The following is a 27,256-nucleotide window of genomic DNA, read 5'->3' as shown; positions in this document are numbered from 1 at the left end:
TTTTGTGTCTCTTTTATTTAGCCTTTCCAACTATCTACTACTAGAATCATAGCTTCTCTGATAAAAAAAGATGCTTTTAAATATTGCAGTTATCTTGAATATTAAGAAGGTACAAATTATGATAAGTTCCTGCCGAAAAATTATGATGAGTTCAATTCATTATTTAGTACTTCAAGTTTAAGCTCTCAAAGCGAAAATCTATCGATACGTTACATTTTCCAAGTTGCAAAATTACTATTACGAGATATATAAGAACGCATATAATCAATTTAAAGAGATGGGCGGTTCCTCCATAATTTAGTTTATCTGTTTTAGGGATTCCTCAAGGGAATAATTTCACATTGAACTGGGATTTAAAATCTATTTTTCTGTTATCCCTGAAAGATACAACTATAGAGGAATTAGTCCCTAAAATATTTTTAGTGGTGTTCCGCCCGAAATGTTCCGCAAGAACTCCTCAGCACACGCGCGTGACGGCTAGGTTGTCATGTGTGCCAAGGCGTAATCCCTAGGTCACGAGGTAGAGGAACCACCAGCCATCCTCACCGGCCTAGTGCATAGCGTCTAGGTACCTAAGGTTTGAAGGACTAGTCGGCGGCTGGGTTTACTCATAGATGAATAGGTCGGGGTGTGTGATGCTTGAATTGTCTTCAGACGATGTTGCGGCCACGAGGGAAAGGCCGCTTTGGTTCTCCCAACGTGCGCATAATTGTGTAGCCCTACTCTTGAAAGAGACGACCTGGAAGCCGATCTTGTAGCTGATGAGTCACTGTCCAATGAGGCCCGTGAGCTAGCGAGTTTTGGCTACGGATAGCCGAATGAATTAGGCTAAAAGCCGAAACCTTAGCTTTATAACTAATTCGACCTGGAAGTCGATATTAGCCTTGACCGACAGATCGGTAATTGTGTGACCTCGGAAGGTCGATAGGGTTGCTCTAAAAAGCGCTTTAGTGTATGGAAGATAAATGGTGCGAGGAATTTAAATATTGAAAGTGCGCTGCGATAAAAGTAGAGATAGAAAAAGATAATGTGTGTTTGATTGATGTGTCGAGGTAGGTTAATACAATAGAGGGACTCGATTTAAATCGGCTAGACACTATAGTGCTGCCCCAAGACTAGGAAATCGGGAAATAATCTAATAAAACAAGCAACTAGCTAACCCTAGGACTATGAAAAATAATGTTCCACTTATTTAGATATCTAATAGCCTAAAAAAAAATTAATTAGTAAAAAAATAAGACATAGCAAATATTGGAGATGCCACCATTATTCATTCCCTTAATCTTATGGACGTTGATTGCCTCAAACACATGGGTGTCTTTAAATATAGAGGATTCTCTTGTAATATTTATAATGTATCTTGCATGGAGAGAATAAGCAAGACCATCTTGAGCTCTTATGCAAGTCGACTTCCTAAAATATAAACTCCATTTAATATTCTCTTCCAAATAAAGTTACTTCTAGGTTCGTCTATGTTTCGGACAAGGAAACAAACCCTAAATTTCCTTCTTTGAGCCACCGGACTGCTTGTGGCTGTTTGGGTCGAGCATTGCCATAGATTTGGGTCAGGCCGTCTCGAAATCCAATTATGGGTTATTCTCCTTGCTTATGCAGATCTCATGGGCTTCTCTTGATCCATTATACGCATTGGCCCATACTTACAGCAAAGTGTGAAAAATGGGTATAAACAAGTGGATATATTAGGCTTACCGTCTAAAAGTTTTAAACAAATTAGTCCCTTGTATCCGACGAAAAAAGTTAATGCGGCCCGTTATCATCTAAATTGGCCAATTAAGTTTCACATTCATCATAAACTAGTTTTTCACAGGTTCATGTTCATATATCTCTATATCATTTTTATCGTAGTTATATATATTTTTAAACATGAATTATCTTATACAAAATAATAATAATTTTTAACTTTTAATTTCAATATAAATAATAATCTTCAATTATTTTTCCCTAAAACATATTATAATAATAATTTATATTCAATTAATATGCATCGCATTTTTAAATTAACCGTTACCATAAATTTATCACATATATTAAGTTTTGTAAATAGAATATAAATTTGCATTTTTAAAACACTGGTTATAACACCCTTATCTTTATATTTTATTTATATTTTTTATTAGTTAATAGTATTATGTTATAAATTTGTTCTTATATAGCATCATGATAATTTTAGAAATTCCATATGTCATCAAATTTTTTTGTAGTGTTGATATCATTTGGTGATTTATATATATGTTCATTTTTAATACATAGATATATCCTTTCTTATAACAATTATTCTGATTTTTGAAACATATATTTGCTCTTTAACTCAATAAAATATGCTGAAAGTTAATTTGAAGTTTCATCAATAATCAATTAATAAAATTAGACTAATTTTGAATGGTTCGATAAATTTTTTTTAATTAATGGTCTCAATGCGTTATACATTTATCTAATCGATCAATGTATAATATGCATATTTTTATAGATATTCAAACAAAATTGGTTACATAAGTTTTAAATACAAAATTTGATGACATTCTTATTTCAAATATATAAATTTCATTTCTTATATTACAATAAGTTCACATATTACAATAATTTTACCCTTCTAATAAAATATGCTCGAAGTTAATTTGAAGTTTCATTTTATAATTTAATAAAATTAGACTAATTTTAGATGGTTCTACAAATATTTTCCCACTAATGGTCTCAATGCATTATATATTTATCTAATAATTGTATAATGTACATATTTTTATAGATATTCACACAAAATTGGTTATGTATTTTATAAATACAAATTTTGATGATAGTATTTTTTTTATATTACAATAATTTCACTCTTATGATAATAGAAATTAGGTTAATATCTAATAGTACACTTAATTGTCACTTAATTTTTGAATTGAGCCTTTTCTAATAAGCCGAGAAGATATTATATTTTCGTAATGGGATTTGATTTGATTAAATCAATTATCTAAATTTTTAAATATATTATTTAAATAATTTTTTTCTATTAATAAGAAAGAATTTATTATAGTAGAATACAATTTTACTTATATATAATGCCGTCGTTTTTGCTAATGAATTAGCATCCTTTGAAATTTAAAGGGGAAAATCTTTTTTTTCTTTTTTTTTTATTTCCTTTTAAACTGGGACAGCTAAGTGCTGTGGTCCCCTTGCCGATAACATACCTCTTCGACGGTGGGCTCCAATGACATCGACCGAGGGTGTCCCCACTATTTGCCTCCTCTCTCCCCTAATAAGAGGCAGATCGTGGGGGCCGACACCGCTTTAGACGATATTGTTGAAGTTGTTGGTGCTCCACTCTCTTTATCTTTTGGAAGAAGGTGGTTGATCGCGGGCTCTTCCGGCCCGCCACCTTCCCTCGGGCAAGATCGCTTCAAGCCTCCGATATTTTTGGCAACCCTGCAAATCTCCGGAGGGGACGGTCACCACTTGGAGGCTCAAGATATCTCTCCTAGCCCTTCTTCTCAAACCCACATGTACAAAAAAGAAATGGTTTTTAACTTTAGGAGGGGAAAAAAAGCTGCCAAAATGATGTAATTTTGGGTCTAAAATTTCAGGCCAAATGAGATGATACTGAGTCATAACTAATTCAATTCGAGCAATTATCGGCTCATATAGGAATAAACTCTCCCAAATCCTAATTAGGGCAAATTACAAAAAAAAATTCAAATTTTGTAAAAAGTCTCAGTTTTGTCATAAATTTTGTTTTGTAACAAAAAAAATCATAAGTTTTCTAAAATATCTCAAAAATGACCTCCGTTATAACTTCCGTCAATTTTTGCCTACGTGTGACCTACGTGGACTGTTAAAGGGACCCACCATCAGCAGCAAAAATTGACGGAAGTTATAACGGAAGTTATAACGGAGGTCATTTTTGAGACATTTTAGAAAACTTATGATTTTTTCTGTTACAAAATAAAATTTAGGACAAAATTGAGACATTTTACAAAATTTGGGTTTTTTTTTTAATTTACCCTCTTAATTAAGGATTTTCTTCATTCCTAAACTCCTAATAAGGGCCCGTTTGGTTTCAGAAATTTTTTTAATTGTACTCCATTTATCTTCAATTTAACAACACAATTATTGCTTTTCTTTTTTTTCAATTTTTTTAACCATTTAATTCAATTTTTAATACTAAATTCTCTCAATTATTCATTATTTTTTACATAATCCAATAACATAATCATTACTTACTTTTAACTATTCATTATTTTTTTTATATTTTTTTTCATAATTCAACAATACAACCATTACAAGCTAATTAAAATCAAAACTTAACTCTTCATTCCTGAAACTTAAACCCGTGACGTTGATTAGAATAAGTGTCGACTTTTATCAACTGTGCATAACAGTTTTTAGCCGCTAGTTTAATTGTCAAGTTCCAACCTTCTCTTGCTGTCGGACCGCGCGGGAGGATTCGGGTGATCAGTTCAAACTGTTTCTTTTCAGTTCGGGCAGGGATATGCAGATGGTTTGCCGCCATGTCCGACCCTTAGCTGCAACCGCCGACATTGCAGCTGAAACTTTCTCATCTACGTTGAGATTTCTCATCCTTAATTATTCGGGCTTGCCCCTCCTCCATCAAGACAGCCGCTTTGATTTTGACAATCATAATGATGGGCTTAGTAGCCCTCCCGGGCATTCATACTCAAATCCTGATTCATTCTATGCATCTCTTATCGACAACGCAACCCACATTAGACAGTTGCATCAAGTCCATGCGAGGTTGTTAGCGTTGGGGCTGCATCAAAGCGGGTTCTTGATCACGAAACTAGTGACTGCCAGTTCGAATGCCCGCGAGATCCGGTATGCGCGCAAGGTGTTCGACGAATTTCCCGACCCTACTGTGTTTCTGTGGAATGCCATAATTCGGGGTTATTCGAGGCAGGGAATGTTCAGGGATGTCCTCGAGATGTACTGCAGAATGCAACAGGCCAGAGTCAGGCCCGATTGCTTTACTTTTCCCCATATCCTCAAGGCCTCGAGCGAGTTGTCCGCAGTTGAAATGAGCAGGAGGATACACGGGCAGATTTTCAGGCACGGGTTTGAGGCCGATGTTTTTGTGCAGAATGGACTTATTGCGCTTTACATGAAATGTGGCAAGATCGAACAGGCTAGGGTAGTCTTTGATGGATTGGGTGATCGGACGATTGTTTCATGGACATCGATCATTTCTGGGTGTGCTCAGAATGGGCAGCCTATGGAGGCTTTGAGGATTTTCACCCAAATGAGGAGGAGTAACGTGCTTCCTGATTGGATTGCCCTTGTTAGCATTGTAAGGGCCTATGCTGATGTAGAGGACTTGGAACAGGGCAGATCTGTCCATGGTCTTGTGATCAAAATGGGCCTTGAGAAGGAACCTGACTTGCTCATATCCCTCACTGCATTTTATGCAAAATGTGGATTAGTGACTGTCGCAAGAGCGTTTTTCGACCAGATGGAGACTCCGAATTTGATTTTGTGGAATGCGATGATCTCAGGTTATGCGAAGAATGGCCATGCAGAGGAAGCTGTAGATCTGTTCCGAAGTATGATCTCACAGAAGATTAGAACGGATTATATAACTGTGACTTCCGCTATCTCAGCCTGTGCCCATGTGGGCTCTCTCGAGCTAGCCAAGTGGATGGGCAACTATATCAGTAAGACAGAATTTAAGGGAGACATCGTTGTGAACACGGCCCTCATTGATATGTACGCAAAGTGCGGAAGTGTGAGTTTGGCCCGTGAAGTTTTCGATCAGACGGACAATGGGGATGTTGTAATGTGGAGCGCAATGATCGTGGGGTATGGGTTGCATGGTAAGGCCTTGGAAGCTATTGAGCTCTACAATGTGATGAAAAAAGCTAGGGTGGCTCCAAATGATGTAACCTTCATTGGGCTTCTCACTGCCTGCAATCACTCGGGCCTCTTGAAAGAAGGATGGGAGCTTTTCCACCACATGCAGGACTATGGGATCAAGCCTCGCCACCAGCACTTTGCTTGTGTGGTCGATCTCCTAGGCCGCGCCGGCCAATTGGATCAAGCATACAACTTCATCCTGAAAATGCCAATCGAACCGGGAGTTTCCATATGGGGAGCACTTTTAAGCGCGTGCAAGATCTATCGCAACATCTCACTGGGAGAATATGCTGCTGAGAAGCTTTTCTTGCTTGACCCACATAATACTGGCCATTACGTTCAGCTTTCAAACCTCTACGCTTCGGCCCGCTTGTGGGACCAAGTCAGAAGAGTACGGATCTTAATGAGGGAGAGGGGACTGACTAAGGACTTGGGATATAGTTTAATAGAGATCAATGGTAAGCTCCAGGCGTTCCGCGTTGGAGACAAATCCCACCCTCGATCAAAGGAGATCTTTGAGGAGCTTGAGAGGTTGGAACGGAGATTAAAGGAGGCAGGATTTGTTCCGCATATCGACTCTGTGCTTCATGATTTGAATTACGAGGAGAAGGAGGAGATGCTTTGCAATCACAGCGAGAGGCTAGCAATTGCTTATGGGTTGATCAGTACTCCTCCTCATACCACACTCCGAATAACTAAGAATCTCCGAGCATGTGTGAACTGCCATGCAGCAACCAAATTTATATCGAAGATCGAGGGGAGGGAGATCGTTGTCAGGGATGCAAATAGATTTCATCATTTTAAAGACGGGATTTGTTCTTGTGGAGATTATTGGTGAGGGAGAGTAAAACTACGGATAATTTGGTTGCTCGCTGTAAAATATATCAGTAGTGGGACTGTTTGGTCGGTCTCGATTTTGATCTGGGTTCATTTGGTGCGCTTTCTGCACTTTGGGGAAGTGTGAAGAGCCAGGGGATGCTGCATCATGTGTCACTCTCTGGGACCAATAAAGATGCACTGCAAAAGGTTGATATCAGATTTTCCAGAAGAAAAGGTTTTGATGGTAACCTGTTTGATTAAATTGCCGTTTGTTAAACTTTTTGCCTCTGAATCTCTTTCAGGCTGCAATGACTCCATTCCCAATTCATGGCAGTCGGAAAATGAAATTGGTCCGTTGTCACATTTCCTGGTCTGCGATGATGCCGTGATGTTACTGAAAGGGAAACTCGGGCTTGCATTGGTGACTTCGATCCTATGTCCTCCGCTACACCTGGTAATTTCACCACTCTTACTAGAACTTCCATTAAACTTCCAGCCTGATGTTATCTCGATATTGTGATAGATTTTGGCTCTCTTTCTTGTTTTCAGTTCTTTTCTCTCCTTTTGGCAATTGGAGAAATTTCAAGAAGATATTCGTTTTTTTCCATTTTTTTCCCCATCTCATTAGCCCTCAGCATTTTTCTGTGTTCCTATATCTTAAGCCATAATTTTTGTCCAGATCCATTATCTGATTCTCCAAAAATGTTGAGGAAACCTGCCAATGTTGATGATTACACAATTACTTACGACTTTGCTTCTGTTTTTTTATGTCTTTCTACAGAGATTTCCTAGTCCGTTAAATTGTTAGTTGCAAATTCACTCCTTGTCAAAGAAGATGTACTCCGAGTAGCAAGGGCATGGTCGAGGGGATGGGCAACAAGGAAGAAATCCAGTATGCTGACTCAAACGGGCTTAGATTGGGGGTATGCGGTCCTCACTAACCCATAAGAAATCCCAAACATCGCGGTGATAAAACAGTAACGTTTTTATCATGCTATTTGAGTTAAATCCTTTAAATTCCATGAGACTGCAATGGGCCAAGACAAAACTGGCTTATCGCAGCAAAACAAGTGGGCTTATATCACAATCTACTGTTATGTTTCCTTGCCCCACCCTGTAATACAGATCAGATCTGCTCCTATCGACAGCTGCTGCCAAGTTAAGATGATGTAGCCTTCATTATTGAGTCTAAGACCAAATGCATTGTCTAGGTATTTATTTCGATGTTCTCTTCATAATTTAACCATCGTTAAGTGTTGTCTGCATTTCTGTATTGACGACAAATCATCCGGTAGGAATAGTCGTTCTAAAAAGTTTCTTCCCCGACAGACAAACGAGCCGAAGAATAGTGGAAGGCAAAGGAAACTTACTTTTCTATATCATATATAACTGGGGGCCCCTTTTGGCTTTTCCTCTATTGTATAAAGTTGTGTGACAGCAACTGAACTACATTCTGCTAGCATCCAACTCTCTGATCTCAACACAGGGAGGAAAAAAATTAAAATTAAAATGTTGCAGCTAAGCTGAGTAACAACAGCGACAGCATGACGGGCCCCAATTGTACAGCTCGTGGCCGGGAAGTCCAGCAGAGCTGCCACCCTGTCACCGTCCCTCTTGCGGCCTCTCTGGCCACTGCCACTGTCTCTCCCTCTCTTGTCCATTGCAGCTGTTAATTATGCCATTACTATGACTGGTACTATTTCTGCTCTTTCTATCTTTATCAGCACCTCCTATACTCTGAAACCTGCTCAGACCTGTGATCTCGGACATGCTCCGCCCATTAATTGTGCTCACGCCACCTCCACCTCTCCCAATCCTGCGGCTGACATTGCACATTATCATCTCTGATTGCAGGTAGAGAAGATCCGACGGCTCCACATTGCTCCACCTCTGCCGATCTCCTGCTGAGATTATTATCCTGTGGTCCAGCCTCCGTCGCCGCCGCTCCTCAGCGCTTGTCCTTTTGCGGTCATTCTCAACTGGTGGTTGATCACGATTGCAATCATTGGTCAACAGGAGGCCATCCTTCCTCAGGTTTCGGTCAACGCACCTGAGGTTGATGGAAGAGTCGCTCTTCTTGCTCTTCAGGTCGAGAGACCACCGCTTATGTTGCAGGAACTGAAGGAACCGTCCCCGTTCCCCTGCTGAGGAGTGTCGACCTGAGATCCTTCGGACCTCAGGCTGGCTTGTGCCCTCACCAATCTCGAGAACATGGTTCTGTGGCGGTGAGGAGATCACCTGGCGATCAACCAGTAGGACATCCTCTGGGTCGACTCGGTACCGGCAGAGCGGGCACGTGGAGTGAGCATCAAGCCAAGTGTCGACGCACTCCACGTGGAATGCGTGCTTGCATTTCGGCAACAGCCTAAGAACCTCCAATGGCTCGAACCTTGCCAGGCAGACAGTGCATTCGAGCCCATCCTTATGGCCACTGAGGGACTGGAACCGGAACACTGGGAGGGACTCGATGACAGCTCTGTCGATCCCCGAGTTCTTCCTTCCTGCAGTGCTCGTTCCCACCGGGTAGTGCTGGCAATTTGTCGACAATGTCAGATACGATCCTTTGAGATGAAACTTAGTTCTGCGTTACATATATGCCCTCGCACGAGTCAAAATACGAGCCATGAGGCCTTACCGTTGGGTACAGATTTCCAGAGTAGCTGTAACCGCTGCCCCGCTTGCAATGCTTGGCATAGAGGAGGAGGAGGAAGGTGGCGGAGAACATGGTGGTCAGTAATCCGACTATGACCATCATGCTCGGGTGGAACGGGGAGAGTCTCCTCCGCAGAGCAGGGTGCAGCTCCGGGGAGGGAGAAGGATTGGCAGGCGGACCTGGGGGGCCACCACTCTGCGGAGGAGATTTGCGGGAGTCAGTGGCGGGCTCATCGGGGGAGAGGGGCCGGACGAGGGAGGAGGAGAGGAGGAGGAGGAGAAGGGAAGAGGGCAAGAGGGAGGTGGGAACGGCCATTTTCAGTTGCGGCGGGAAGAGTAGAGCGGAGAAATGGGCCTTTTGAGGGGAAGATTCTTGTGGTATGGGGGTCTGGATTGGACAGAAAAGGAACAACAGAGACGAGACAAAGGCATCTACCTAACAAATGGTCTCATCCATTTCATTAAGGAAAAATGAAGAAAATCTTCAATTTTTTTCCTGGTATGGCATCGCTCAGTATCAAGAAATCAAATGAGCCCCGACTAATATAGTTTTGTGTTGGGTCAGTTTACTGAGGAGTAAGGCTCTCATAAATGTGAATTTTCTCCATTTATAATAACTGAACTCGAAATTTTGTTTAAGGATAAGAGGTGCCGAATAACTTGAATTGATTTAGGTTAGTAGTCATTTTCATTTTTTTTTTCCTTTTAAGTATGCACTATGTTATCTAAAAGTCTAATAAATTTTCACTAATTCAATTCAAGTCGGATTGGCTCACTAAGAATAAAAATTATTTCAACTTGAATTTTCTGAGACTTTATATAAGAAAATAAATGTCGAACCGTTTGTACCAACAAGGTCGAGGGAGGAGAGATAAAAATAGCTTAGAAGGGCCGAAGCGGACCCGGCCTGACCCGTCCCGATCTGAATCACCTGCGGGGAGAGTGAAGGAGTGGGTACGGAGGGGTAAATTGCAAAAGGCCAATCGTAATCAAAATGAAACGATGGGGGAAGCTTATATTTCCTTAGGTCTGCCGGGACGGGAGAGGAGAGGACAGAGAGAAGCGAAAGCTTATGGCGTTATCTTTGCAGATAAACAGGTGAAAAGGAGCCGCAGGAGATGGCCCCCCCTCCTCCCCCAACTGGGTCTTTTATTGGAATCAGGGCGAGGAATTTAATGAATCATTTACTCCTCCTCAAGTTTGAATTACACCGCGACAAGCAGCTGAGATCGGTCCCCCCCCCCCCCCCCCCCCCCCCCCCCCCCCTCCTCGGTCGTCATCGTAGGCATGCTCATCGCTCGATGATGTGCTCATCGCTCGATGATGTGTCCGACGCCGCATTTTGATTCACCAAGCATGCCAACATTGATGATGCCACAGGGCTAGAGTGGGGACTCGTTACGATGTGTGCTGTCTGGTCCGCACCGGAAATAGTCGTAGCGAGGATCGGGCATTGGGTCGATCATCGGATGGTTGATAGGCATAGGCCTGGGGAAATGGGGTGGGGCACGGAGCACGTGCTGCATCGGTGCTGCAGAGAAACCAAAACCAAGAGCTTGGGGGGGGGCCTCTTCAGGAGCAGTGAAATGGAACTGTTCATTTGTCAATTTCCACGGCCTTGGGTTGTCTGCCATGCGTTGCTGTTGTCTCTGTTCCTTGGTTTAAATTCGGCAAATCAGTGCTTGGTTCTCTTGAGGCTTATCATCTATTAGTGGTGATCAACGCCCCTGGGGTCAATAATTCGCAAACTTATGATGATCCAACCGAGGAAAGCGATATTTTGGGTGTAAGAATTCTCGTGGATAATCGGGAGACTTGATATGTTGCAATAAGTCGATCGACAATATGAATCCTCTTGAGTCAATATCACGGATGGAGGTCACGATCGATCAATTTCACTTGATATGCCGTAGTCTTGATGTATGATGATGTGTGAGATTGATCTAAGATCGATAAGTATCCCATCAAAGAAACTCATCCAACTCTTCTTAACCCGACTACGATGGATGCATGAGTCTCGCTTCGATTCCCGAGCTCAGGTCCATGCTAGAGCACTCGTTTGGAAACCATAGGGATAGGACTAGCTAGCTTCCCGGGAATGGTGGATCTCATTCGTCACGGGGCATGGGCTTCATCGTTCTCACAAACCTGAACCCACCCCTCATTAAATTCAAAAACCCAGAGCAGGGCATCATACCGGGCCGGGTCCCGACCCGATCCACCCACATCACCTGCATCGGCTCGCTACGGCCCGGCCCAGCCCAGCCCAGCCCGTTCGCAGCCCTCGCAACAGCAACACATTTTTACATTCCGATACTGCCCCTAGGGTTTAGCCCCCGCTGGAATTTGCCAAAGTCCCATCGTCCTTTCTACCCCGAAACCCTAGGCTCTCATTCGGTTCCTCACCAGCAGCTGAGACGAACTGCGCCTCCGAACCCCACCACCCCGCCGGAGAAATGGACGGAGCCGTGTCCGGCCCGTCGCTGGTGAAGCAGCTGGCCTCCTGCGACCAGACCCTCCGGGAACGCTCGCTCCGCCTCCTCCTCAAGACATGGCTGCCCGTCCAAACCTCAATCCCGGACTCCGACCTCAAGAAGCTCTGGAAGGGGCTCTTCTACTGCGTCTGGCACGCCGACAAGGTACAATTCCAGTCTCAGCTCATCAATCGCCTGTCCGCCATGATGCTTTCCCTGGAGCTGCCCCTGTCCGTACAGTACTTCTCCGTCTTCCTCCTGACCATGCGCCGCGAGTGGAACGGCATAGACGCTCTCCGTCTGGACAAATTTTACCTCTTGATTCGTAGGTTTTTGCATTCACTGTTCGCGCTCATGAAGAAGTATGGGTGGGATTCGGAGCTTGTGGGTAGGCTTATGGCGGTCTTGGAGGAGAGGACCTTTGGGGACGTTGATCAGGTTCGGGGTAGTGGGGTTGATTACCATATTGCCACTGTCTTCCTGGAGGAACTCAGGCCCTTCACGCCTCTTAAATTGGAGATGCTCGAGGTGTTGCTGAAGCCCTTGGTGCACGTAATGAAGAGCTCCACGGATAAGGTGCTGCTGGGGAAGATTAGATCTAATGTGTTTGACGTGTTACTGGCCAATGGGAAGAAGCTCTTGGAGGCCAAGAGGTGCGGTGCAGATGTTGATTCGTGCGATGATGTTATGGTATACGGGACCTTGGCTTTGAAGATGGGGTTTGCGAGTAAGTTCTTCGAGTTGGGTTCTTCTACCGATTGCGTTCAGGGGAACAGGAAGCTGTTGTTTGGTTTGCACGAGGAGTTCCTCAAGTTGGAGAAGAAAATGGAATCTTCAGGGATTGAAGTTCCACCTCCCGAACCTGAAGACCGTGTTGATGATGAGGAGGAGGAGGAAGTGCCCATCTTGGTTCCTATCAACGGTGTTGATCCTTCAGAGGATGGTGCAAATGGAGCTGCTGTTAAAACTATGAAGAAGCGCAAGAAATCGAAAAAGGAATTGGGAGGTGGGAAGAATGAGAAGAAAAGGAAAACGAAGAAGAAGAAGAAGGAAGTGATGCCAGAGAATGGTTTGGTGGATAAGGAGAACAGTGATCCCGTTCAGTTAAGTTGTGAGGACCCGACAGAGGAGCCAAAAGATACTGCAGCTGTGGTGGTGCTTGATGAGTCTATGATGTCAAACCTGCAAATGCAGTTCGAGAAAGTTGCTGCCGAAGAGGGCTTGAATGAAGGCCTGGAAAGCGCTTGTGATTTTCTAGAAGCTGGGAGTAATGGTGTTACCCTAAAGAAGAGAAAGAGAGGGAAGAGTACAAAGGGACAGCAACCTCAGGGCCTCAAGATGGAAGATCAAGGAGATGACGAGGGCTTACTCTCTGCTATGAGTGGGGAAAAAAGTGTAAAAAAAGTGAGATTCTCCATGAAGAACAACTTGGTCTGGAAGCCCCACACTCCTCTGCCTCCGCAAAGCATAAGAATACCGCCCTCTGTTACCCCCCGAGGTAGTGCTCTTAAGAAAGGGCTATCTCCAGGTCCGATAAAAGAGTCACCTCCCTCATCAAAGAAGGCGAAACAGCGAGCTCGTACTGTGAGGAAGATCAGGAAGAAGACGGCAAAGGGCGCATCCCCTGCAGTCAAACGCCTGAAGAAGCTAAAAGCATCTTCCCCGTAATCAGTTTGTAAAATCAGGTTGAAGAATAGCAGGTTTTGGCTTTCTACTTCAATTTTGGGGTTCAACCATGTTATGATCTCTGATTCTGTAACCTACTTTGTCCTGGTTTGATATTTGAAGCTTGTTAGCAGTGTTGACAGAAATTTGATTTTCCCCCCTAACTGGTACAAAATGTGTTCATTTTCCCTTCCTATTTTCGGGATATAAGTATAGGACCTGAGTTTAGACCGATACTCTTCATCAAATACTTATTCATTGACCAATGATATTGTCTTCTTATATTCACTTAATTGAAATCAATGTTTTGAGGACTTGCCCTTAACAAAATGGTGTCTAAGAAACCTCTTGATTGATGGTTCGATGGCTATTTCTGTACTTTTTGATGAATCTCCAAGCTATTTTCCTGTGATGCCTCTCGGGGGAAACTGGTTGATTGGTCGAAGTAGTGAACATTGTGTTAATAGGTGCTTGTAAAGTGTGTTACAGTGTTCACTGATTTGAATATTGGTCTCATATGCTGCATATGTTATGGGACATGAATGAGGAAGTGCTTGAGGAATGTAGACTGAAAAATGTTAGAGAACATGTCAGAGGGCATCAGAAGAAGAGAATTTACCGTGGTTCATTCTCAGTGGTTGTTTCACTTTCCTTTGCTCTCCTAGGATTTGGGATTTGGAATTTTGAGGATTCATTCAGTGGAGATATTTCATTGCATCGAGTCATTGACATCGCAGGATTCATGCATGAGCTGTGTCCCAGCTCAAAAGATCGACCTGTTAGATTAGCGAGTCGTCTTGTTAATACCACACCTTTTTTTGTTCTTTTTTTTTTTCCCTTTAAGTTTTTCGATGGTTGGCTCTTTTAGTGAATGGAAAGGCATTGGGTGGTTCTTTTCAAGTAGCTCGATGGATTTTGTCCATTTGAAGAAGGTTCCTTAGTGAATTGGACTGTTGGGACCAGTCGTATGAAAGCGAATGAATTGATGGTAGAGTCGCATTATTATTAGGGTTAATTGCCTAAAAAATATAAATTTTTCACATTTTATCAATTCTAACATATTTTTTTTTAATTTAAAAATGCACAAACTATCAATTTCATATCAATGTTAGCATGACTTTTATTTTTTCGATCGGTTGGTTTCATTGACAACCACCGCCCATCCAATCGGGGTTGCCCATGATGATAAAGGTGTTTAGTGACCTCAATTAGGGAGATGTGGACGCCGATGAGACTTCCATCATCTACTAAGGGTGTGCGAGTATGGGTATCTTTTTTTTTACGATGTCGGGACTCTATCCTGTAAGTGAAAGGTCCTAAGATTTTAAAATCAGATGCTACCATGTTGAGTTCTGAAATCGGAACTTACTCGAAATCTGTATTATACCACAGATTTCGGGTACCATGTTGGAACCTGCAAATTTTTTTGTTTCGCTAAATAAAATTGAAAATGTTTCATTCGTAATCAGTAATCACGTAAAAATAAAATGTCGACACAAATTTAGATTTTTTTTAAATTAGTGACTATATATTTTAAATCTAGGAATATGTGAATGTAATTATATATATATATATATATAATTAGGGAAATTATTTTCCAAGTCCAGGTTTCGGTTTCGGTTCTTGATATCCTATATGCAAGTACCAGAATCGAAATCGATTTTCACCGATTTTTTATTTTAATACCCGGATCCAATCCTATTTTCAATACGAGCTATCGGGACCATACCTTAATAGGTTGGTTAGTATACCCGGTATCCGCGCACACCCCTACCACTTACCTATTTCATTCGTTTCTCGATTTTACTTTTTTCTTTTTTCAAATTCGGACAATGAGGGCCTCATCGGGGCTCACCGGCCCCCCTATAAGTTCGCCGGCAATCTCGGCTACCTCAATCGAAGGGTGTGGCCATATATTCTCATTTAAATTAACAGAAAAGTTGAGGCATGTTAAAATTGGTATCAAATTGATAGTTCGTACACTTTTAGATCAAGAAAAAAAATCATGCTAGAATTGATTAAAATGTGAAAATTTTGTATTTTTTTAGGTAATTAACCCTTATTATTATTATTATTTGCCGGAGAAAACTACCAAATGATTCTCGACTTGATTCCGTCAAGTCATGAATTGCTGATTATCTTCATCACGACGGACATGCTATATGTCCGGCTTGATCAAACCTTTACTTTTGGGTTCCCTCTGGTACGTACACGTGTTCGAAGTAGCTCACTTGGTAATTTTAAGAGCGAAGTAGTTCTCGTTTGGATCAGATGGCACGCGCAGACGGGTGCAAGGAGAGAGTCACTCTTACGAGTGCCAAAAGCTCATGAAACGTTTATTGCGATGTCCCGGGATAATCTTTCGTGTCCTTTAGCTTCTCAGGGCATGAATATCGTCGATCGACGACGTATCAATGGATCGGCCTTGCAATTACACGACCATGAATTGGGAATCTTATTATACTTCCTTACATCAATTGGAAATATCTATCTTGGCATGGCCGATCACAATTAACCGGGACTCTTAGCACTCTGGAAGGCCTTCAATAATTGGGGATCCCACTTTGCTTATGAGTCCGAAACGCTTCCATTTCATTGGTCGCTCGAGTCGCCCACTTCAAAGCCCATCTCTGGCATGGAATTCATTTTCATATTTTTACCTAACTTGAAAACTATTGAGTGGGGCAAAGTTGACAACCATGGCAGCTTCCAACCCAATGATTGCTTATAATTTTCCTCTATTTCAAAATTAGAAAAACATTAAAATTATAGAAATATTGTCATATATAATATATAATAGATTCTTTCATATTTAAGTGGCTCAAAGATAACCCATTATTCTAATTTAATTTCACTCCTTTTTGGTTAAAAAAATATATCTATCTATTTCGATCAGGCCAGTCGAGTCTCGGCTGGCATAGCACTTCTCGTCAAAAGTGCCGTGCTTCATTTTGGAAAACTAAGAAAAAAAAATGAGTTGATATTATCGGTTCAACATTTATTTTTTTTAAGTAAAATTTTGGATTTGAATATTTTAAATGGAAAAAATTCATACTAAAAGAGTTTTATCACCTTAGTAGATTGACTCGGCTCAAATTAGATTAGACGAAACCTATTAAATTTATAAATATCATGGTACATAGCGAAAAAAAACTTATAAAAAAAGAACTACTCAACAAATCTTGTGAATGGAAAAAAAATTATAATTATAGAGTTTTATCCCTTATTAAGCCGATTCGACTCATATTTGGATTCGGATTCAGGGTTTATCGGACTTTCGGATATCATAGTGCATGTTAAAAAAAAATGCTTTGAGTTGTTTTGGTCCCCTAAGGACATGGAGCATGCCTTATATACAATACACATTCTCAAGATTGCAAATTAATATGTAAGATGTGACCTAAGAGCCTAATTAGTGTAGGATGTCTCTTATGCAAAAATAATCGAAGGAAATGCACCATTATTGTATATTTGACATCCTTTGAATGCTCAATAATGCATGTCTTTGTACCGATTACTATAGGATGGGGAATTTTTGCACGTGTCTCCTCTCAGGATGATAAAAAAAAAAGAAAAAAAAAAGAAAGAAACATTGATATGCCAGAACATTGATATGCCAGTCCACCTATAATTGAAGCCGGCCGAGGTGGACCATTTTATTTTGTTCTAACACGACGGGTAAATCGGATGCTGTTTATGTTTGGTCCTCGGATTATGATGAAATATAAGAAGAAAATCGAGATAATATTTAAGTGAAATAATCATATAATCCCAAAAATAAACATTTTTAATTTCAGAATACAAATAGTAATTCTAAAAGTAGAAACCATAGGGGATGGGACGAGGGGCAATGGGGCCAATCATTAGCCACCGCCCCTGCGACGTAGCCGACGGCCCTAAAAGGGGGACGGTGGTGGATCAGCGTCCGGTCTCTACTGCTCCTCTATTCCTTTTTCAAATTCAAATGGTTTAAATGGCAATTTTTGCATATTCAACAACAAGATCATGAATAATTCTATCATTACAGGTAAAATTTTAATTATCCCGTCGGACTGATGCATTTTTTGAATGAAATTAATTGCTTAATAATTTTATATGTGGTCTTATGATCCATATCATGTTAAATAATAACAAACCTTATCCAATGTTACCACCAAATAGAGAATAAGGATGGCAATATATTTATGCGTAGGCAGGATACGAATCGGTATAACGATTCTGCATTCTTCAAATGCAATCTAATCGAACTTCAATTCTACGATCCAATTCCATGTCAACATTGATCGATCGATTGGCTCCAAAGTTCGATTGTCCTTATGCTGGGGCATGCATGGAATTGGCATGCATTAAGCAACTAAGACACACAATAATTGAGGGGGAACCGTGCACACATTTCAAATATTCCTTAAGGCGAGAGCGATAAGAGAGCCAGCTTTGCGTGAAAGCAACATTTGACTAGCTAGACCGATCGAGACTAACGATAATATATGCATGCATGTCCACTTGCACCAATCGGGTTAAAATTATGTTTAACTAATTATCTATCTACTCCCACATCTTATTATATAAAATTTGCAAATATACTATGTTTTCATTCAGATTCCTTTCCAATCAGCCCGCGCGCTTGCTCCAGTTGTTTCGATATATATCCAATCCCTCAATCAAGGACGGACCCAAAAGTTGAACTTTGAGGAAAAAGATCCTTAAGGAAGCCAATAAGAAAGTACTTTTTTCGAGTTTGAGAGTGGAAATATAAGGAATTTTATCAAAATTTTAAAAATAATATATGAACTTTCTTTTTCTTTTTCCTAATATTTATGAAATTTCTTTTTCTTTTTCCTAATATTTATGAAATTTCTTAAAATGTCAACATTGTTTTGGGGGAGGGGGGAGACGACTATGCTACTCAGTCCCTTTCGGTCCATCCCTGCCCTTGATGTCAAGAATCATAATATATATTATAAATATATCTATGTGCTCCCAGTATAAGAGTGTCATGAAAATGGATTTTTTTTCATGAGTATTCCGATATCAAGAAACTCAATGGGCCCCGAATAATTCAGTTAGAGTCGGATCAGTTCACTAAAGGGTAAAACTTTTCCAATTAAAAATTATCTCTATTCACAAAACTCAATTCCGAAACCTAGCTTAACGAGAATAAATATCGAAATATTTGAATCAATCTATATGGGTAAAGTGATGGATTTTTAATTTTTGTATTATTTAATTATTTATCGTTTATTGATGTGGTTTTTAATGGAATGAGAAGCACCAGTTGTTGGGATATCTATCCACAAAACGTACGTCATGGTTCCGAGTCTGTCTGTCTGTCATGCATTATCTATGGGGCACGCCATGCAGCCTTCATAGGAAGCTACCTTCATGCACCAAATTAATGACATTAGCTGCCCGGGCCCTTTTATATTTACTCCTCATCAATCATCATTATCATCAAACCTATTAGGTCTAAACAACACGATAAAGTTCCCGAGTATATAGTTAACCGCAAATAATTCTCGGTTGACAAATTTTGTTTTTTGTGTTTGTGTGAGAAACAAGGATAATTGATTATCCAGAGACTGATTTATCAAGAGACTAATCATGCATATTACCTGCGATGACATGACATATCCAACCGTGTGAAGAAGGATCTATATGTATGTATATGTATATGTATATGTACATATATATATATATTTGTGATTCTAGAGTTGGATGTAAAGAGGAAATGTATATTGCTGTTTTGGGCAATAAGTTCTATTATTTGGTATAAGTTCTATCCTATACATACTGCAGCACGTGTGGTCTTTTTTTTTTTCCCCCTTTTTAACCGACAAAATTCCATACGTGCTGGAGTATGTATGGGGTAGAGAACGAGAAAAGGATAGAAGAAATCCCACGATTGTGACTAGAACTTATAATTTCATAACACCGAATAATTCACCTAAAAATATTAGAGAATTTTCCGAAATGTTGGAGTTCTTTTCATTCTGAATTTTGAGTTTTTTTTCCTGATTTTCCATCGTTGAAATTAGTGAGCTTAGTTATGCTGGAATTTGTTCATATGAACCATGAGAAAGTTTTATATTTAACGGAAATATCACGTAACAATGTCAGAAATCAATAAGAATTCATTAATTTATATTAATTTTTAAAAATATCACAAAAAAAATATTATTGGTAAAAATAAAAATATGTGTCTCGTGATACAATAAGTTGTCGTAAACCACAGCTGGACACGCAAGGGCATAGATCTTCATGGAACATTTTCTTCTTTTGGCTCATTCATTTTTTTGATTGATCTGGGCATGTACTCAACACAATCTTCTCTAGGAAGCAAAGCTCCAAAATTTTTGTTTTCCAACACATTTGTCTCTTTCTTTCTTTCTTTCTTTTGCGTTTTCTTTTTAACAGCGAGGGGTGCCCAATTTCATACCTTTAATTCTCACTGCTCACGTGAACATTTTACGACGGGATGTGTCGGCTCGGCCAGACAAGCTATGCAAGTGACTCGATAAAAATTATTCTCCTTCTTGATTTTAGAGTGACTCAAACTTGAATTTGACCAAGAAAGTTGCGGTCTATCACACCAATTCCATTGGATTTCCACCGTATTTGTTTACATCACAGATTTCATATTTATATATAAATGACAGCTGATAAGAATTAACCAGCCAAGGAAGGATGTCACTAGCTAATTCTTGTCTATATTCATACATGGAAGCGGAGTAATGCATAGAGTTCTAATAGCATCAAGAACATCCTGATTGACATATGCAGATGCATATACGTACACATACACGTATCGATATGTATCAATCGGTGATCCGTGGTTATGTTATTTATGAATTTTTGATATTTGGTAATAACCCAAAGCGACCGGTGGTATTATTTTGAAAACAATCGATGGGAGGCTGATATTGTATGGAGGAGAGACAGCTGTTTAAGGATTGAAACCACCCATTGCTTTCTTCCAATGTCATCAAAGCTGTCCATAATGATGGTCCCTTTCTTCCTGTTACTTTTACCAAATCCAAGTCAACCAAATTAAAATCTCCCTCCAACCATACCACTTGATTCATGACAAATGCGTTCTCATGACTGGGTTTAAAAGTTATTGGAAATAAATAGAGTTTGTTTGATTTCAGAGTTAAAGTAAATTTGATTTTGATTTTAATTTTGATTGTGGAAAATAATAAATGAGATGGTATTATAAATTTGACTTGGAAAACGTGTGTTTTTGTTGTGTAGTGAGTAGAGTTAAAATCAAAATCATGATTTTAAAATTAAACTAAAAAATCAAACGCGCCCTTAATAATTAGATTTAAATTAATAATGAACGAGAATTAATCAGTGTGCCAAAAATATTTTATGATCTCAACAAAAAAAAGAGAAAAAAATAAAAAATTCCCTTGTGGTTTAGTGTCGAGACAAATCGCACCTTATTCGTTTGTTTGTGACAATTAGTCCCATGTAATTTGCTCTATTAGACATAGAGGGTTACAACGTTAAATTTTTTCCATTTTTAGTTCTCAATCTTTAACTTTTTAATCATTTTGGTTCTAAATCTTTTTTTTATCATTATCATCCTCAACTTTTCATTTTGTTTCATTTTAATCTTATAAAGAAAATCGAAAGGAAATGGGAGTCGAGACTGCCAATTGGCGACCCCGACCCCGACCCCTCCACCGAGGTCGTTGGTACCCACAGTGGATGCTGGCAACTTCGATGGAGGAGGTCGAGATCGCCGATTGGCGGCCCCAAACCTGAATCGACTGAGGACTCCGAGTCGGAGGTTTCCGGTCGATTCAGGATTGGGGCCGCCAATCGACGACCCCGACCCCTCCACCGAGGTCGTCGGCATCCTCTGTGGGTACCGGCGACCTCGGTGGAGGGGTCGGGATCACCGATTGGCAGCCCCGACCCTCCCTTCCCTTTCGATTTTCTTTATAGGAATAAAATGAAACAAAATGAAAAGTTAAGGATAAAAATGATAAAAAAAAGATTTAGAATCAAAATGATTAAGAGGTTAAAGATTGAGGATTGAAAATGAAAAAAAAATTAACGCCGTACTCCCTATGTCTAACAGAGCAAACCCCATGGGAACTAATTGTTCCAAACAAAAGAACAAGATGCGATTTGTCCCGATCCAAACCACAAGGGGTGTTTGTCTTTTTTTCCAAAAATAAAAAGGAAGAAAGCGAGAAAGGATTAAAATAATGAATCGTTTGTTTTCGGGATTAAAATCTCAAAAATTTTAACTTTAACTTTAACTCAACTCACTACACAACAAAAATACATATTTTTCAAGTGAAAAATTTGAACTTTAACTTTAACTCAACACACTATACAACATTTTGTCATTTTCCACAATTAAAATCAAAATTACTTTAACTCTGAAACCAAACCTACCCTAAATATCTCTACCCCTAAGCAGGCAAATTTTCTCAACCTCTTCAGCTCCATTCATTGCCCTTTCTTCCACCCCATTCTCTCCTCCACCTATATATACACCTCCACCATATCCATGCACTTCACGAACCATCATACTTCATTCCCTTCGTATTCCCAACATTTGACCTCTCCTCCTCAAATCAACATGAATATTCAAAGTTGCGTTTCAAATAAGGTGATCGCGGCTTCGCTTCTCCTCAGCCTCCTGGCGGTTGTTGCGGCGGCCGATTTCAACAAAGAGTTCGACATCACGTGGGGCGATGGCCGTGCCAAGATACTGAACAACGGGCAGCTCCTCACGCTGTCTCTTGACAAGACCTCGGGTTCCGGCTTCAAGTCCAAGAACCAGTACTTGTTCGGGAAAATTGACATGCAGCTGAAGCTCGTGCCTGGCAACTCCGCCGGAACAGTTACCGCCTACTATGTGAGTCCATGCACTACATATAATTATTTATATTTGTACGTAATATTTCTCTCGATCAGTATGGCTGATGATCGTGATATATTTTTGTTGCAGCTATCCTCTCTAGGCTCTACTCACGACGAAATCGATTACGAGTTTCTGGGTAACCTGAGCGGAGACCCGTATATTCTCCATACCAACGTATTCACCCAAGGCAAAGGAAATAGAGAGCAGCAGTTCTATCTCTGGTTCGACCCGACCAAGGACTTCCACACCTACTCCATCCTGTGGAATCCTCAAAGCATCATGTATATAATCTCGAACAATCCTATGCATGGTCACCGGTCGTATTATTCAAACCAAATCATTAATGATCGAATTATTTCTTGTGCCTATCATGTAGCTTCTCGGTGGATGGAACTCCTATAAGAGAGTTTAAGAACCTAGAGTCCAAAGGCGTCCAATTCCCGAAGAGCCAGCCCATGTGGCTATACTCGAGCCTGTGGAACGCAGACGACTGGGCCACGAGAGGCGGGCTCGTGAAGACTGACTGGAGCCAAGCCCCGTTCACGGCCTCCTACAGGAACTTCAACTCCCAGGCATGCATCCGGACTTCCTCGGGGACTTCGTCGTGCTCGCCTTCGAAAAACTCGTGGTTCTCGCAGTCGCTCGGCTCGACGGGGCAGCAGAGGATCAAATGGGTGCAGAAGAATTACATGATCTACAACTATTGCACTGACACCAAGCGCTTTCCACAGGGATTTCCTCCCGAATGCTCCCTTTCTTGAAGCACTAGAGTAAATTTCTATAATTAAATAAACAAGACAGAAAAATAATTAAATTCTTTTTTGTTTTCTTCGTGAATAAGATGTATACTTCTGTCTGTACCTAGGAGGTTTTGTTTAATGCTTATTTGCTTCAGATGTTTCGTGTAAAGGAAAAATAATCTCGTACACGTGACTTTTGTTCTTCTTCTATTTTTTTTTTACCATGAATTTAGTATAATAAAATAAAAAATTTTAATAACTGATAAAGAGGTATAGATAATTTCATAACAGAAATTAAACACGAAATCTCTTGATTATGAAATGAGAGCCCTGCGCTACTACGCTATACTATTTTTCTCATCTTAGGAAATTAATTTACAAAGATTTGCGTTGCTTTAATTTAAATATATTATATTTTCCAGGATATTATAAATAAAAGAAGTACGTTCTTCTTGAAGTTAAATGTCCCTAGGTCATTGGCTACAGAAAAAGAAAACGTCCTTAGGTCATTAAAGATCATACGACAATTCATCAGGAGGCTTTGATAAACATAGAATTCTACCGACAGAACATAATGAACTTAGAAGCATTCAAAATATATATAATTCTTCGGTGGAAGAGCATATATCTATTTCGGACCTCTCTAACGTACGGACATATATCCTACACAAATAAAATAAAATAAAAAGACTAAATAAAAAAAATGACGAGGACAGAGAGATATATTCGTAGATGTTCGGAGAAATCCATGATTCCTAGAACTACGTCAAGACGTCCATAGCCACTAGAAAATCATATGTCATGCATAAGAAATCTTGTACAATTTGATTCAGTGTTTCTAGCAACATTTGACGATGAATTATTAATAAATTCAAATACATGCCGAGTCTTCCTTGGGCTTAATTTACTATAAGCTACCCCTTTAAATAAATATATATCCATGCATAGTTAATTTACTACATATATATATATATATATATATATACACACATGATTTGTTAAACGTTTTTTAAAAATGAGGAGAGGAAAGGAAGCTATATTTTTCACTCCCCCATTTTGTTAGGTATCATGTCACAAACTCGCCGGAGCAGCCAATCTTCTGACTCGGCAAAATTAATTGACTAATAGATACCCCAGCTAAAAAATTTCAACTCCGCATCCCATTCTGATATATATATATATATATAACTAGTTTTGGTGGACCATTTCATCTTCAACGATCGTAATAATTGTTATCACCGTCGTTGAAGATAAAATGGTCCACCAAAACTAGTTGCATATATATATATATATATAAAAGTGGAAGTCCATATAAGTCCTACAAACTTACCTGCACATAGAACGGCCTAACCCGCACATATGGCACTTTATAATGATTTTTCGAATAAGGTTATAAATGGATTAATTTGGATGAGGAACACAAAATTAAGGTAAATATTATATAAAAATAATAATAATTGGGATGGAATTAAAAAGCAAACATAATTTGATAAAATATTGGATTAGGAGGTTGAGAAGAAAAAAGGAGACGTTGACACGTGAGAGGAAATGGGAGAATAATATTAAGTATAAAAGATTATCATTTAACTCTTTTCTTTTATTCTAAATTATATTAGTCTTATATTAAAAATAAGGAGTATTTTTAGTTTTTCAATCACATCCTAAAATTAGGTGATAGTTACAAAATTAAACTTTCGCTTAAATAATAATTTAAGATAAATGCTAAAAATTGAATTGGAATTCTAAATAAATCAGTTTGGCTATATCAGTTCTAAAACACATAGTTTGTTCTCTATATACACATTTAGTCCAAACCAACCATTTTTCATTATGTTCATTAATTAACCAACTGATGACTTTTTTCGGATTAATTACATTAGGGATATAAAAAGTCTACAAAATATAACATTTTGATATCAAAAGAATTTTTTATTAAAATTTGGTACAAAACATTCGAATTTGTAATAATCAGGTGCGCTCCGTCAACTGTCCCTCCAATGCCGTTAGCTTCCATTGATGTGGCTGATGAAGTGTCAAAATTCATATGGCATTGAATTTAAAAATAAAAAAAATTCGTTTTGAATTTTGATTAAAATTAAATAATAAAAGAAATGAAAGAAAAAATAAAAATAAAATAGAATAACTCTCTTTCTCTCTCTTCTCTTTCCTCTCTCCCCTCTCTCTCATTCACTTTCTCTGCTAGAGAGAGAGCCTCGAGCTTCCCTTTCATCTTCTTCACCGGACCTTCTTCATTGTAACCCACTCCATCAGTCAGCACAGAGAGAGAGAGAGAGAGAGAGGAGAAACTTCGAGCGTCCCCTTCATCAGCCGTAACAGCCACCATGGCGTGGAGGTTGTTGGGCTTGGACTTGTCAAATGGGATCTTGGGATGGCGGAAGTCATGGTAAATCTTCGATTGGATGTCAAGGGCCGTAGTCTTGCAGAGGGAGCACTCGTACTTGGCGTGCCCGCCCTTCTCGACGCCGGACCAATCGGCGAGGCTAGCCTTCCTGCCACCGCGGTTGGTCGTGGCTGCATCGACCTTGGTGGCAATCTCCTTGGCGGGGTGCTTAAGGCTTCGCCTTCCCGGTCACGGCTGGGTATGGACTGTCCCCGGTGTGCCGGCGAAAGGTGATTCCTTTTTTGATTAGTTTCTCCCTTCCCATGGTTGTTGTTGTTGGGTTTTCGTCCTCTCCCCCTGCAGGAGGAAAAGAGGGAGGAGATCGCGATGGAGGTGCTGCGGGTGAGAGAGAGAGATGACAGAGAGAGGAGAGATTTGACACAGGGAGGAGGGAGACGTGACAGAGAGATAGAGGAGAGGGAGCGAAGAGAGAGACTTGAGAGAGGAGAGAGATGGGAGGAATTTTTTTGAATTTTATTTTATTATTTATTATAATAAAAATTTTAAATTCAATTTTTATTTTAAATTTTGAATCATGTTAAATATGAGTGTGACACGTCAAGATGCTAAGTCAACAAATTATGATTGCGTTAGACGGCAGTCGACGGAAATCTTTATAAAAATTTCTTTTTGAATCGAAGTATTATCGTAAGTTTAGTTTTCAAAATTAAAGTAATTTTAATTTTGATTGTAAAAAATGACAAATGATTGTGTAATATGTTGAGTTAAATTTAAGTTAAAATTTTTAACTTGAGAAATGTGTATTTTTGTTATGTAGTGTGTTGAGTTAAAGTTAAAGTCAAAGGGCCCGTTTGGTTTCATGATGTAATTTTAGAATCATGATTTTAATTTTAACTCTACCCACTACACAACAAAAACACACGTTTCTCAAGTCAAATTTATAATACCATCTCATTTGTCTTTTTCCACAATCAAAATCAAAATCAAAATCAAACTTAATTTAACTCTGAAACCAAACGCCCCCAAAATTTTTGTAATTTTAACTGTGAAATCAAACGGAATATTATGTCTCGTTTAAATTCAAAGTTTATTAATTTCAACTTTAACTTTAACTCAACACACTACACAATAAAATACACATTTTTCAATTCAAAAATTTTAACTTTAACTTTAATTCAACACACTACACAACAAAAACATACGTTTTTCAAGTCAAATTTATAATCACATCTCATTTATTTTTTTCACAATTAAAATTAAAATTAAAATTAAAGTAATTTTAACTCTGAATCCAAACGATCCCTAAATATTTTGTAAACTTTTTGTACCCTCAATATAAAATCCCTTTTTTTGGGTAAATTGACTCAATTGCACTGAGAAATAATTAAGCAATCCAATAGTGAGACATGATGATTCATATAAGATGACCAAATAACAAAAAATAAAGTCAAGACGGACATGTACCCAGCCAGTAAGGAACGTCAATGCATAGTTCATCAGCCAGTCCGCACATCTATTCTCTCCCGATATACATGCTCCACAACCACCATCCAACTCCGTTCCATCAAGTTATAAATATCCTTCACTGGAGCTTCATTCCAACCCACATGACTGCGATTCGATCGAAGCATGCAGTGTACTGCTTCCGGATCCACTTCTAGAATCGGCTTTCGCGTACCCAAATTGCACACCATGTCCAAGCCTATTTTGACTGCCCATAGCTCTGCTACAATAGAATTAGAAAATCTGATATCGTGAACAAATCCACCCACCCACCTTCCGTCTTCGT

At 39.6% G+C, this 27,256-nt stretch overlaps 4 protein-coding genes across 7 annotated transcripts; 3 read left to right on the top strand and 1 right to left on the bottom strand.

The window, feature by feature from the left end:
* The first annotated feature begins 4,383 nt into the window (after nucleotides 1-4,383).
* LOC116189338 (pentatricopeptide repeat-containing protein At3g12770) lies at nucleotides 4,384-8,313 on the top strand. Of its 4 annotated transcripts, XM_031518964.1 has the most exons (5): nucleotides 4,384-6,897; nucleotides 6,993-7,144; nucleotides 7,472-7,613; nucleotides 7,816-7,901; nucleotides 8,177-8,313. In XM_031518964.1, the coding sequence occupies exon 1, from the start codon at nucleotides 4,496-4,498 to the stop codon at nucleotides 6,707-6,709; it is 2,214 nt and encodes a 737-aa protein (XP_031374824.1). In that variant the 5' UTR covers nucleotides 4,384-4,495; the 3' UTR covers nucleotides 6,710-6,897; nucleotides 6,993-7,144; nucleotides 7,472-7,613; nucleotides 7,816-7,901; nucleotides 8,177-8,313. The 4 variants fall into 4 exon arrangements, with proteins under 4 accessions (XP_031374824.1, XP_031374822.1, XP_031374823.1 ...); XM_031518962.1 differs by having other exon boundaries at nucleotides 7,472-7,901; XM_031518963.1 differs by lacking the exon at nucleotides 8,177-8,313 and having other exon boundaries at nucleotides 7,816-7,911.
* LOC116189340 (RING-H2 finger protein ATL43) lies at nucleotides 8,042-10,427 on the bottom strand. The gene is made up of 2 exons (XM_031518966.1): nucleotides 9,326-10,427; nucleotides 8,042-9,219 (listed from the first exon to the last, which is right to left on the bottom strand). The coding sequence occupies exons 1-2, from the start codon at nucleotides 9,656-9,658 to the stop codon at nucleotides 8,293-8,295; spliced, it is 1,260 nt and encodes a 419-aa protein (XP_031374826.1). The 5' UTR covers nucleotides 9,659-10,427; the 3' UTR covers nucleotides 8,042-8,292.
* A 1,220-nt stretch (nucleotides 10,428-11,647) lies between these two features.
* Nucleotides 11,648-13,770, top strand: LOC116189339 (ribosomal RNA processing protein 1 homolog). Its single transcript, XM_031518965.1, has one exon. It carries the CDS (start codon nucleotides 11,799-11,801, stop codon nucleotides 13,482-13,484), a length of 1,686 nt encoding a protein of 561 aa, XP_031374825.1. The 5' UTR covers nucleotides 11,648-11,798; the 3' UTR covers nucleotides 13,485-13,770.
* Nucleotides 13,771-22,012: 8,242 nt separating this feature from the next.
* Nucleotides 22,013-23,313, top strand: LOC116189342 (probable xyloglucan endotransglucosylase/hydrolase protein 23). Its single transcript, XM_031518967.1, has 3 exons — nucleotides 22,013-22,359; nucleotides 22,453-22,646; nucleotides 22,742-23,313. Exons 1-3 carry the CDS (start codon nucleotides 22,081-22,083, stop codon nucleotides 23,124-23,126), a joined length of 858 nt encoding a protein of 285 aa, XP_031374827.1. The 5' UTR covers nucleotides 22,013-22,080; the 3' UTR covers nucleotides 23,127-23,313.
* Nucleotides 23,314-27,256: the final 3,943 nt, after the last annotated feature.

The sequence above is a fragment of the Punica granatum genome, chromosome 8 (assembly GCF_007655135.1).
Source record: "Punica granatum isolate Tunisia-2019 chromosome 8, ASM765513v2, whole genome shotgun sequence".
NCBI lineage: Eukaryota > Viridiplantae > Streptophyta > Magnoliopsida > Myrtales > Lythraceae > Punica > Punica granatum.
Note: the sequence above shows the minus strand (reverse complement) of the source record. Positions and strands in the feature narration are given on the sequence as shown.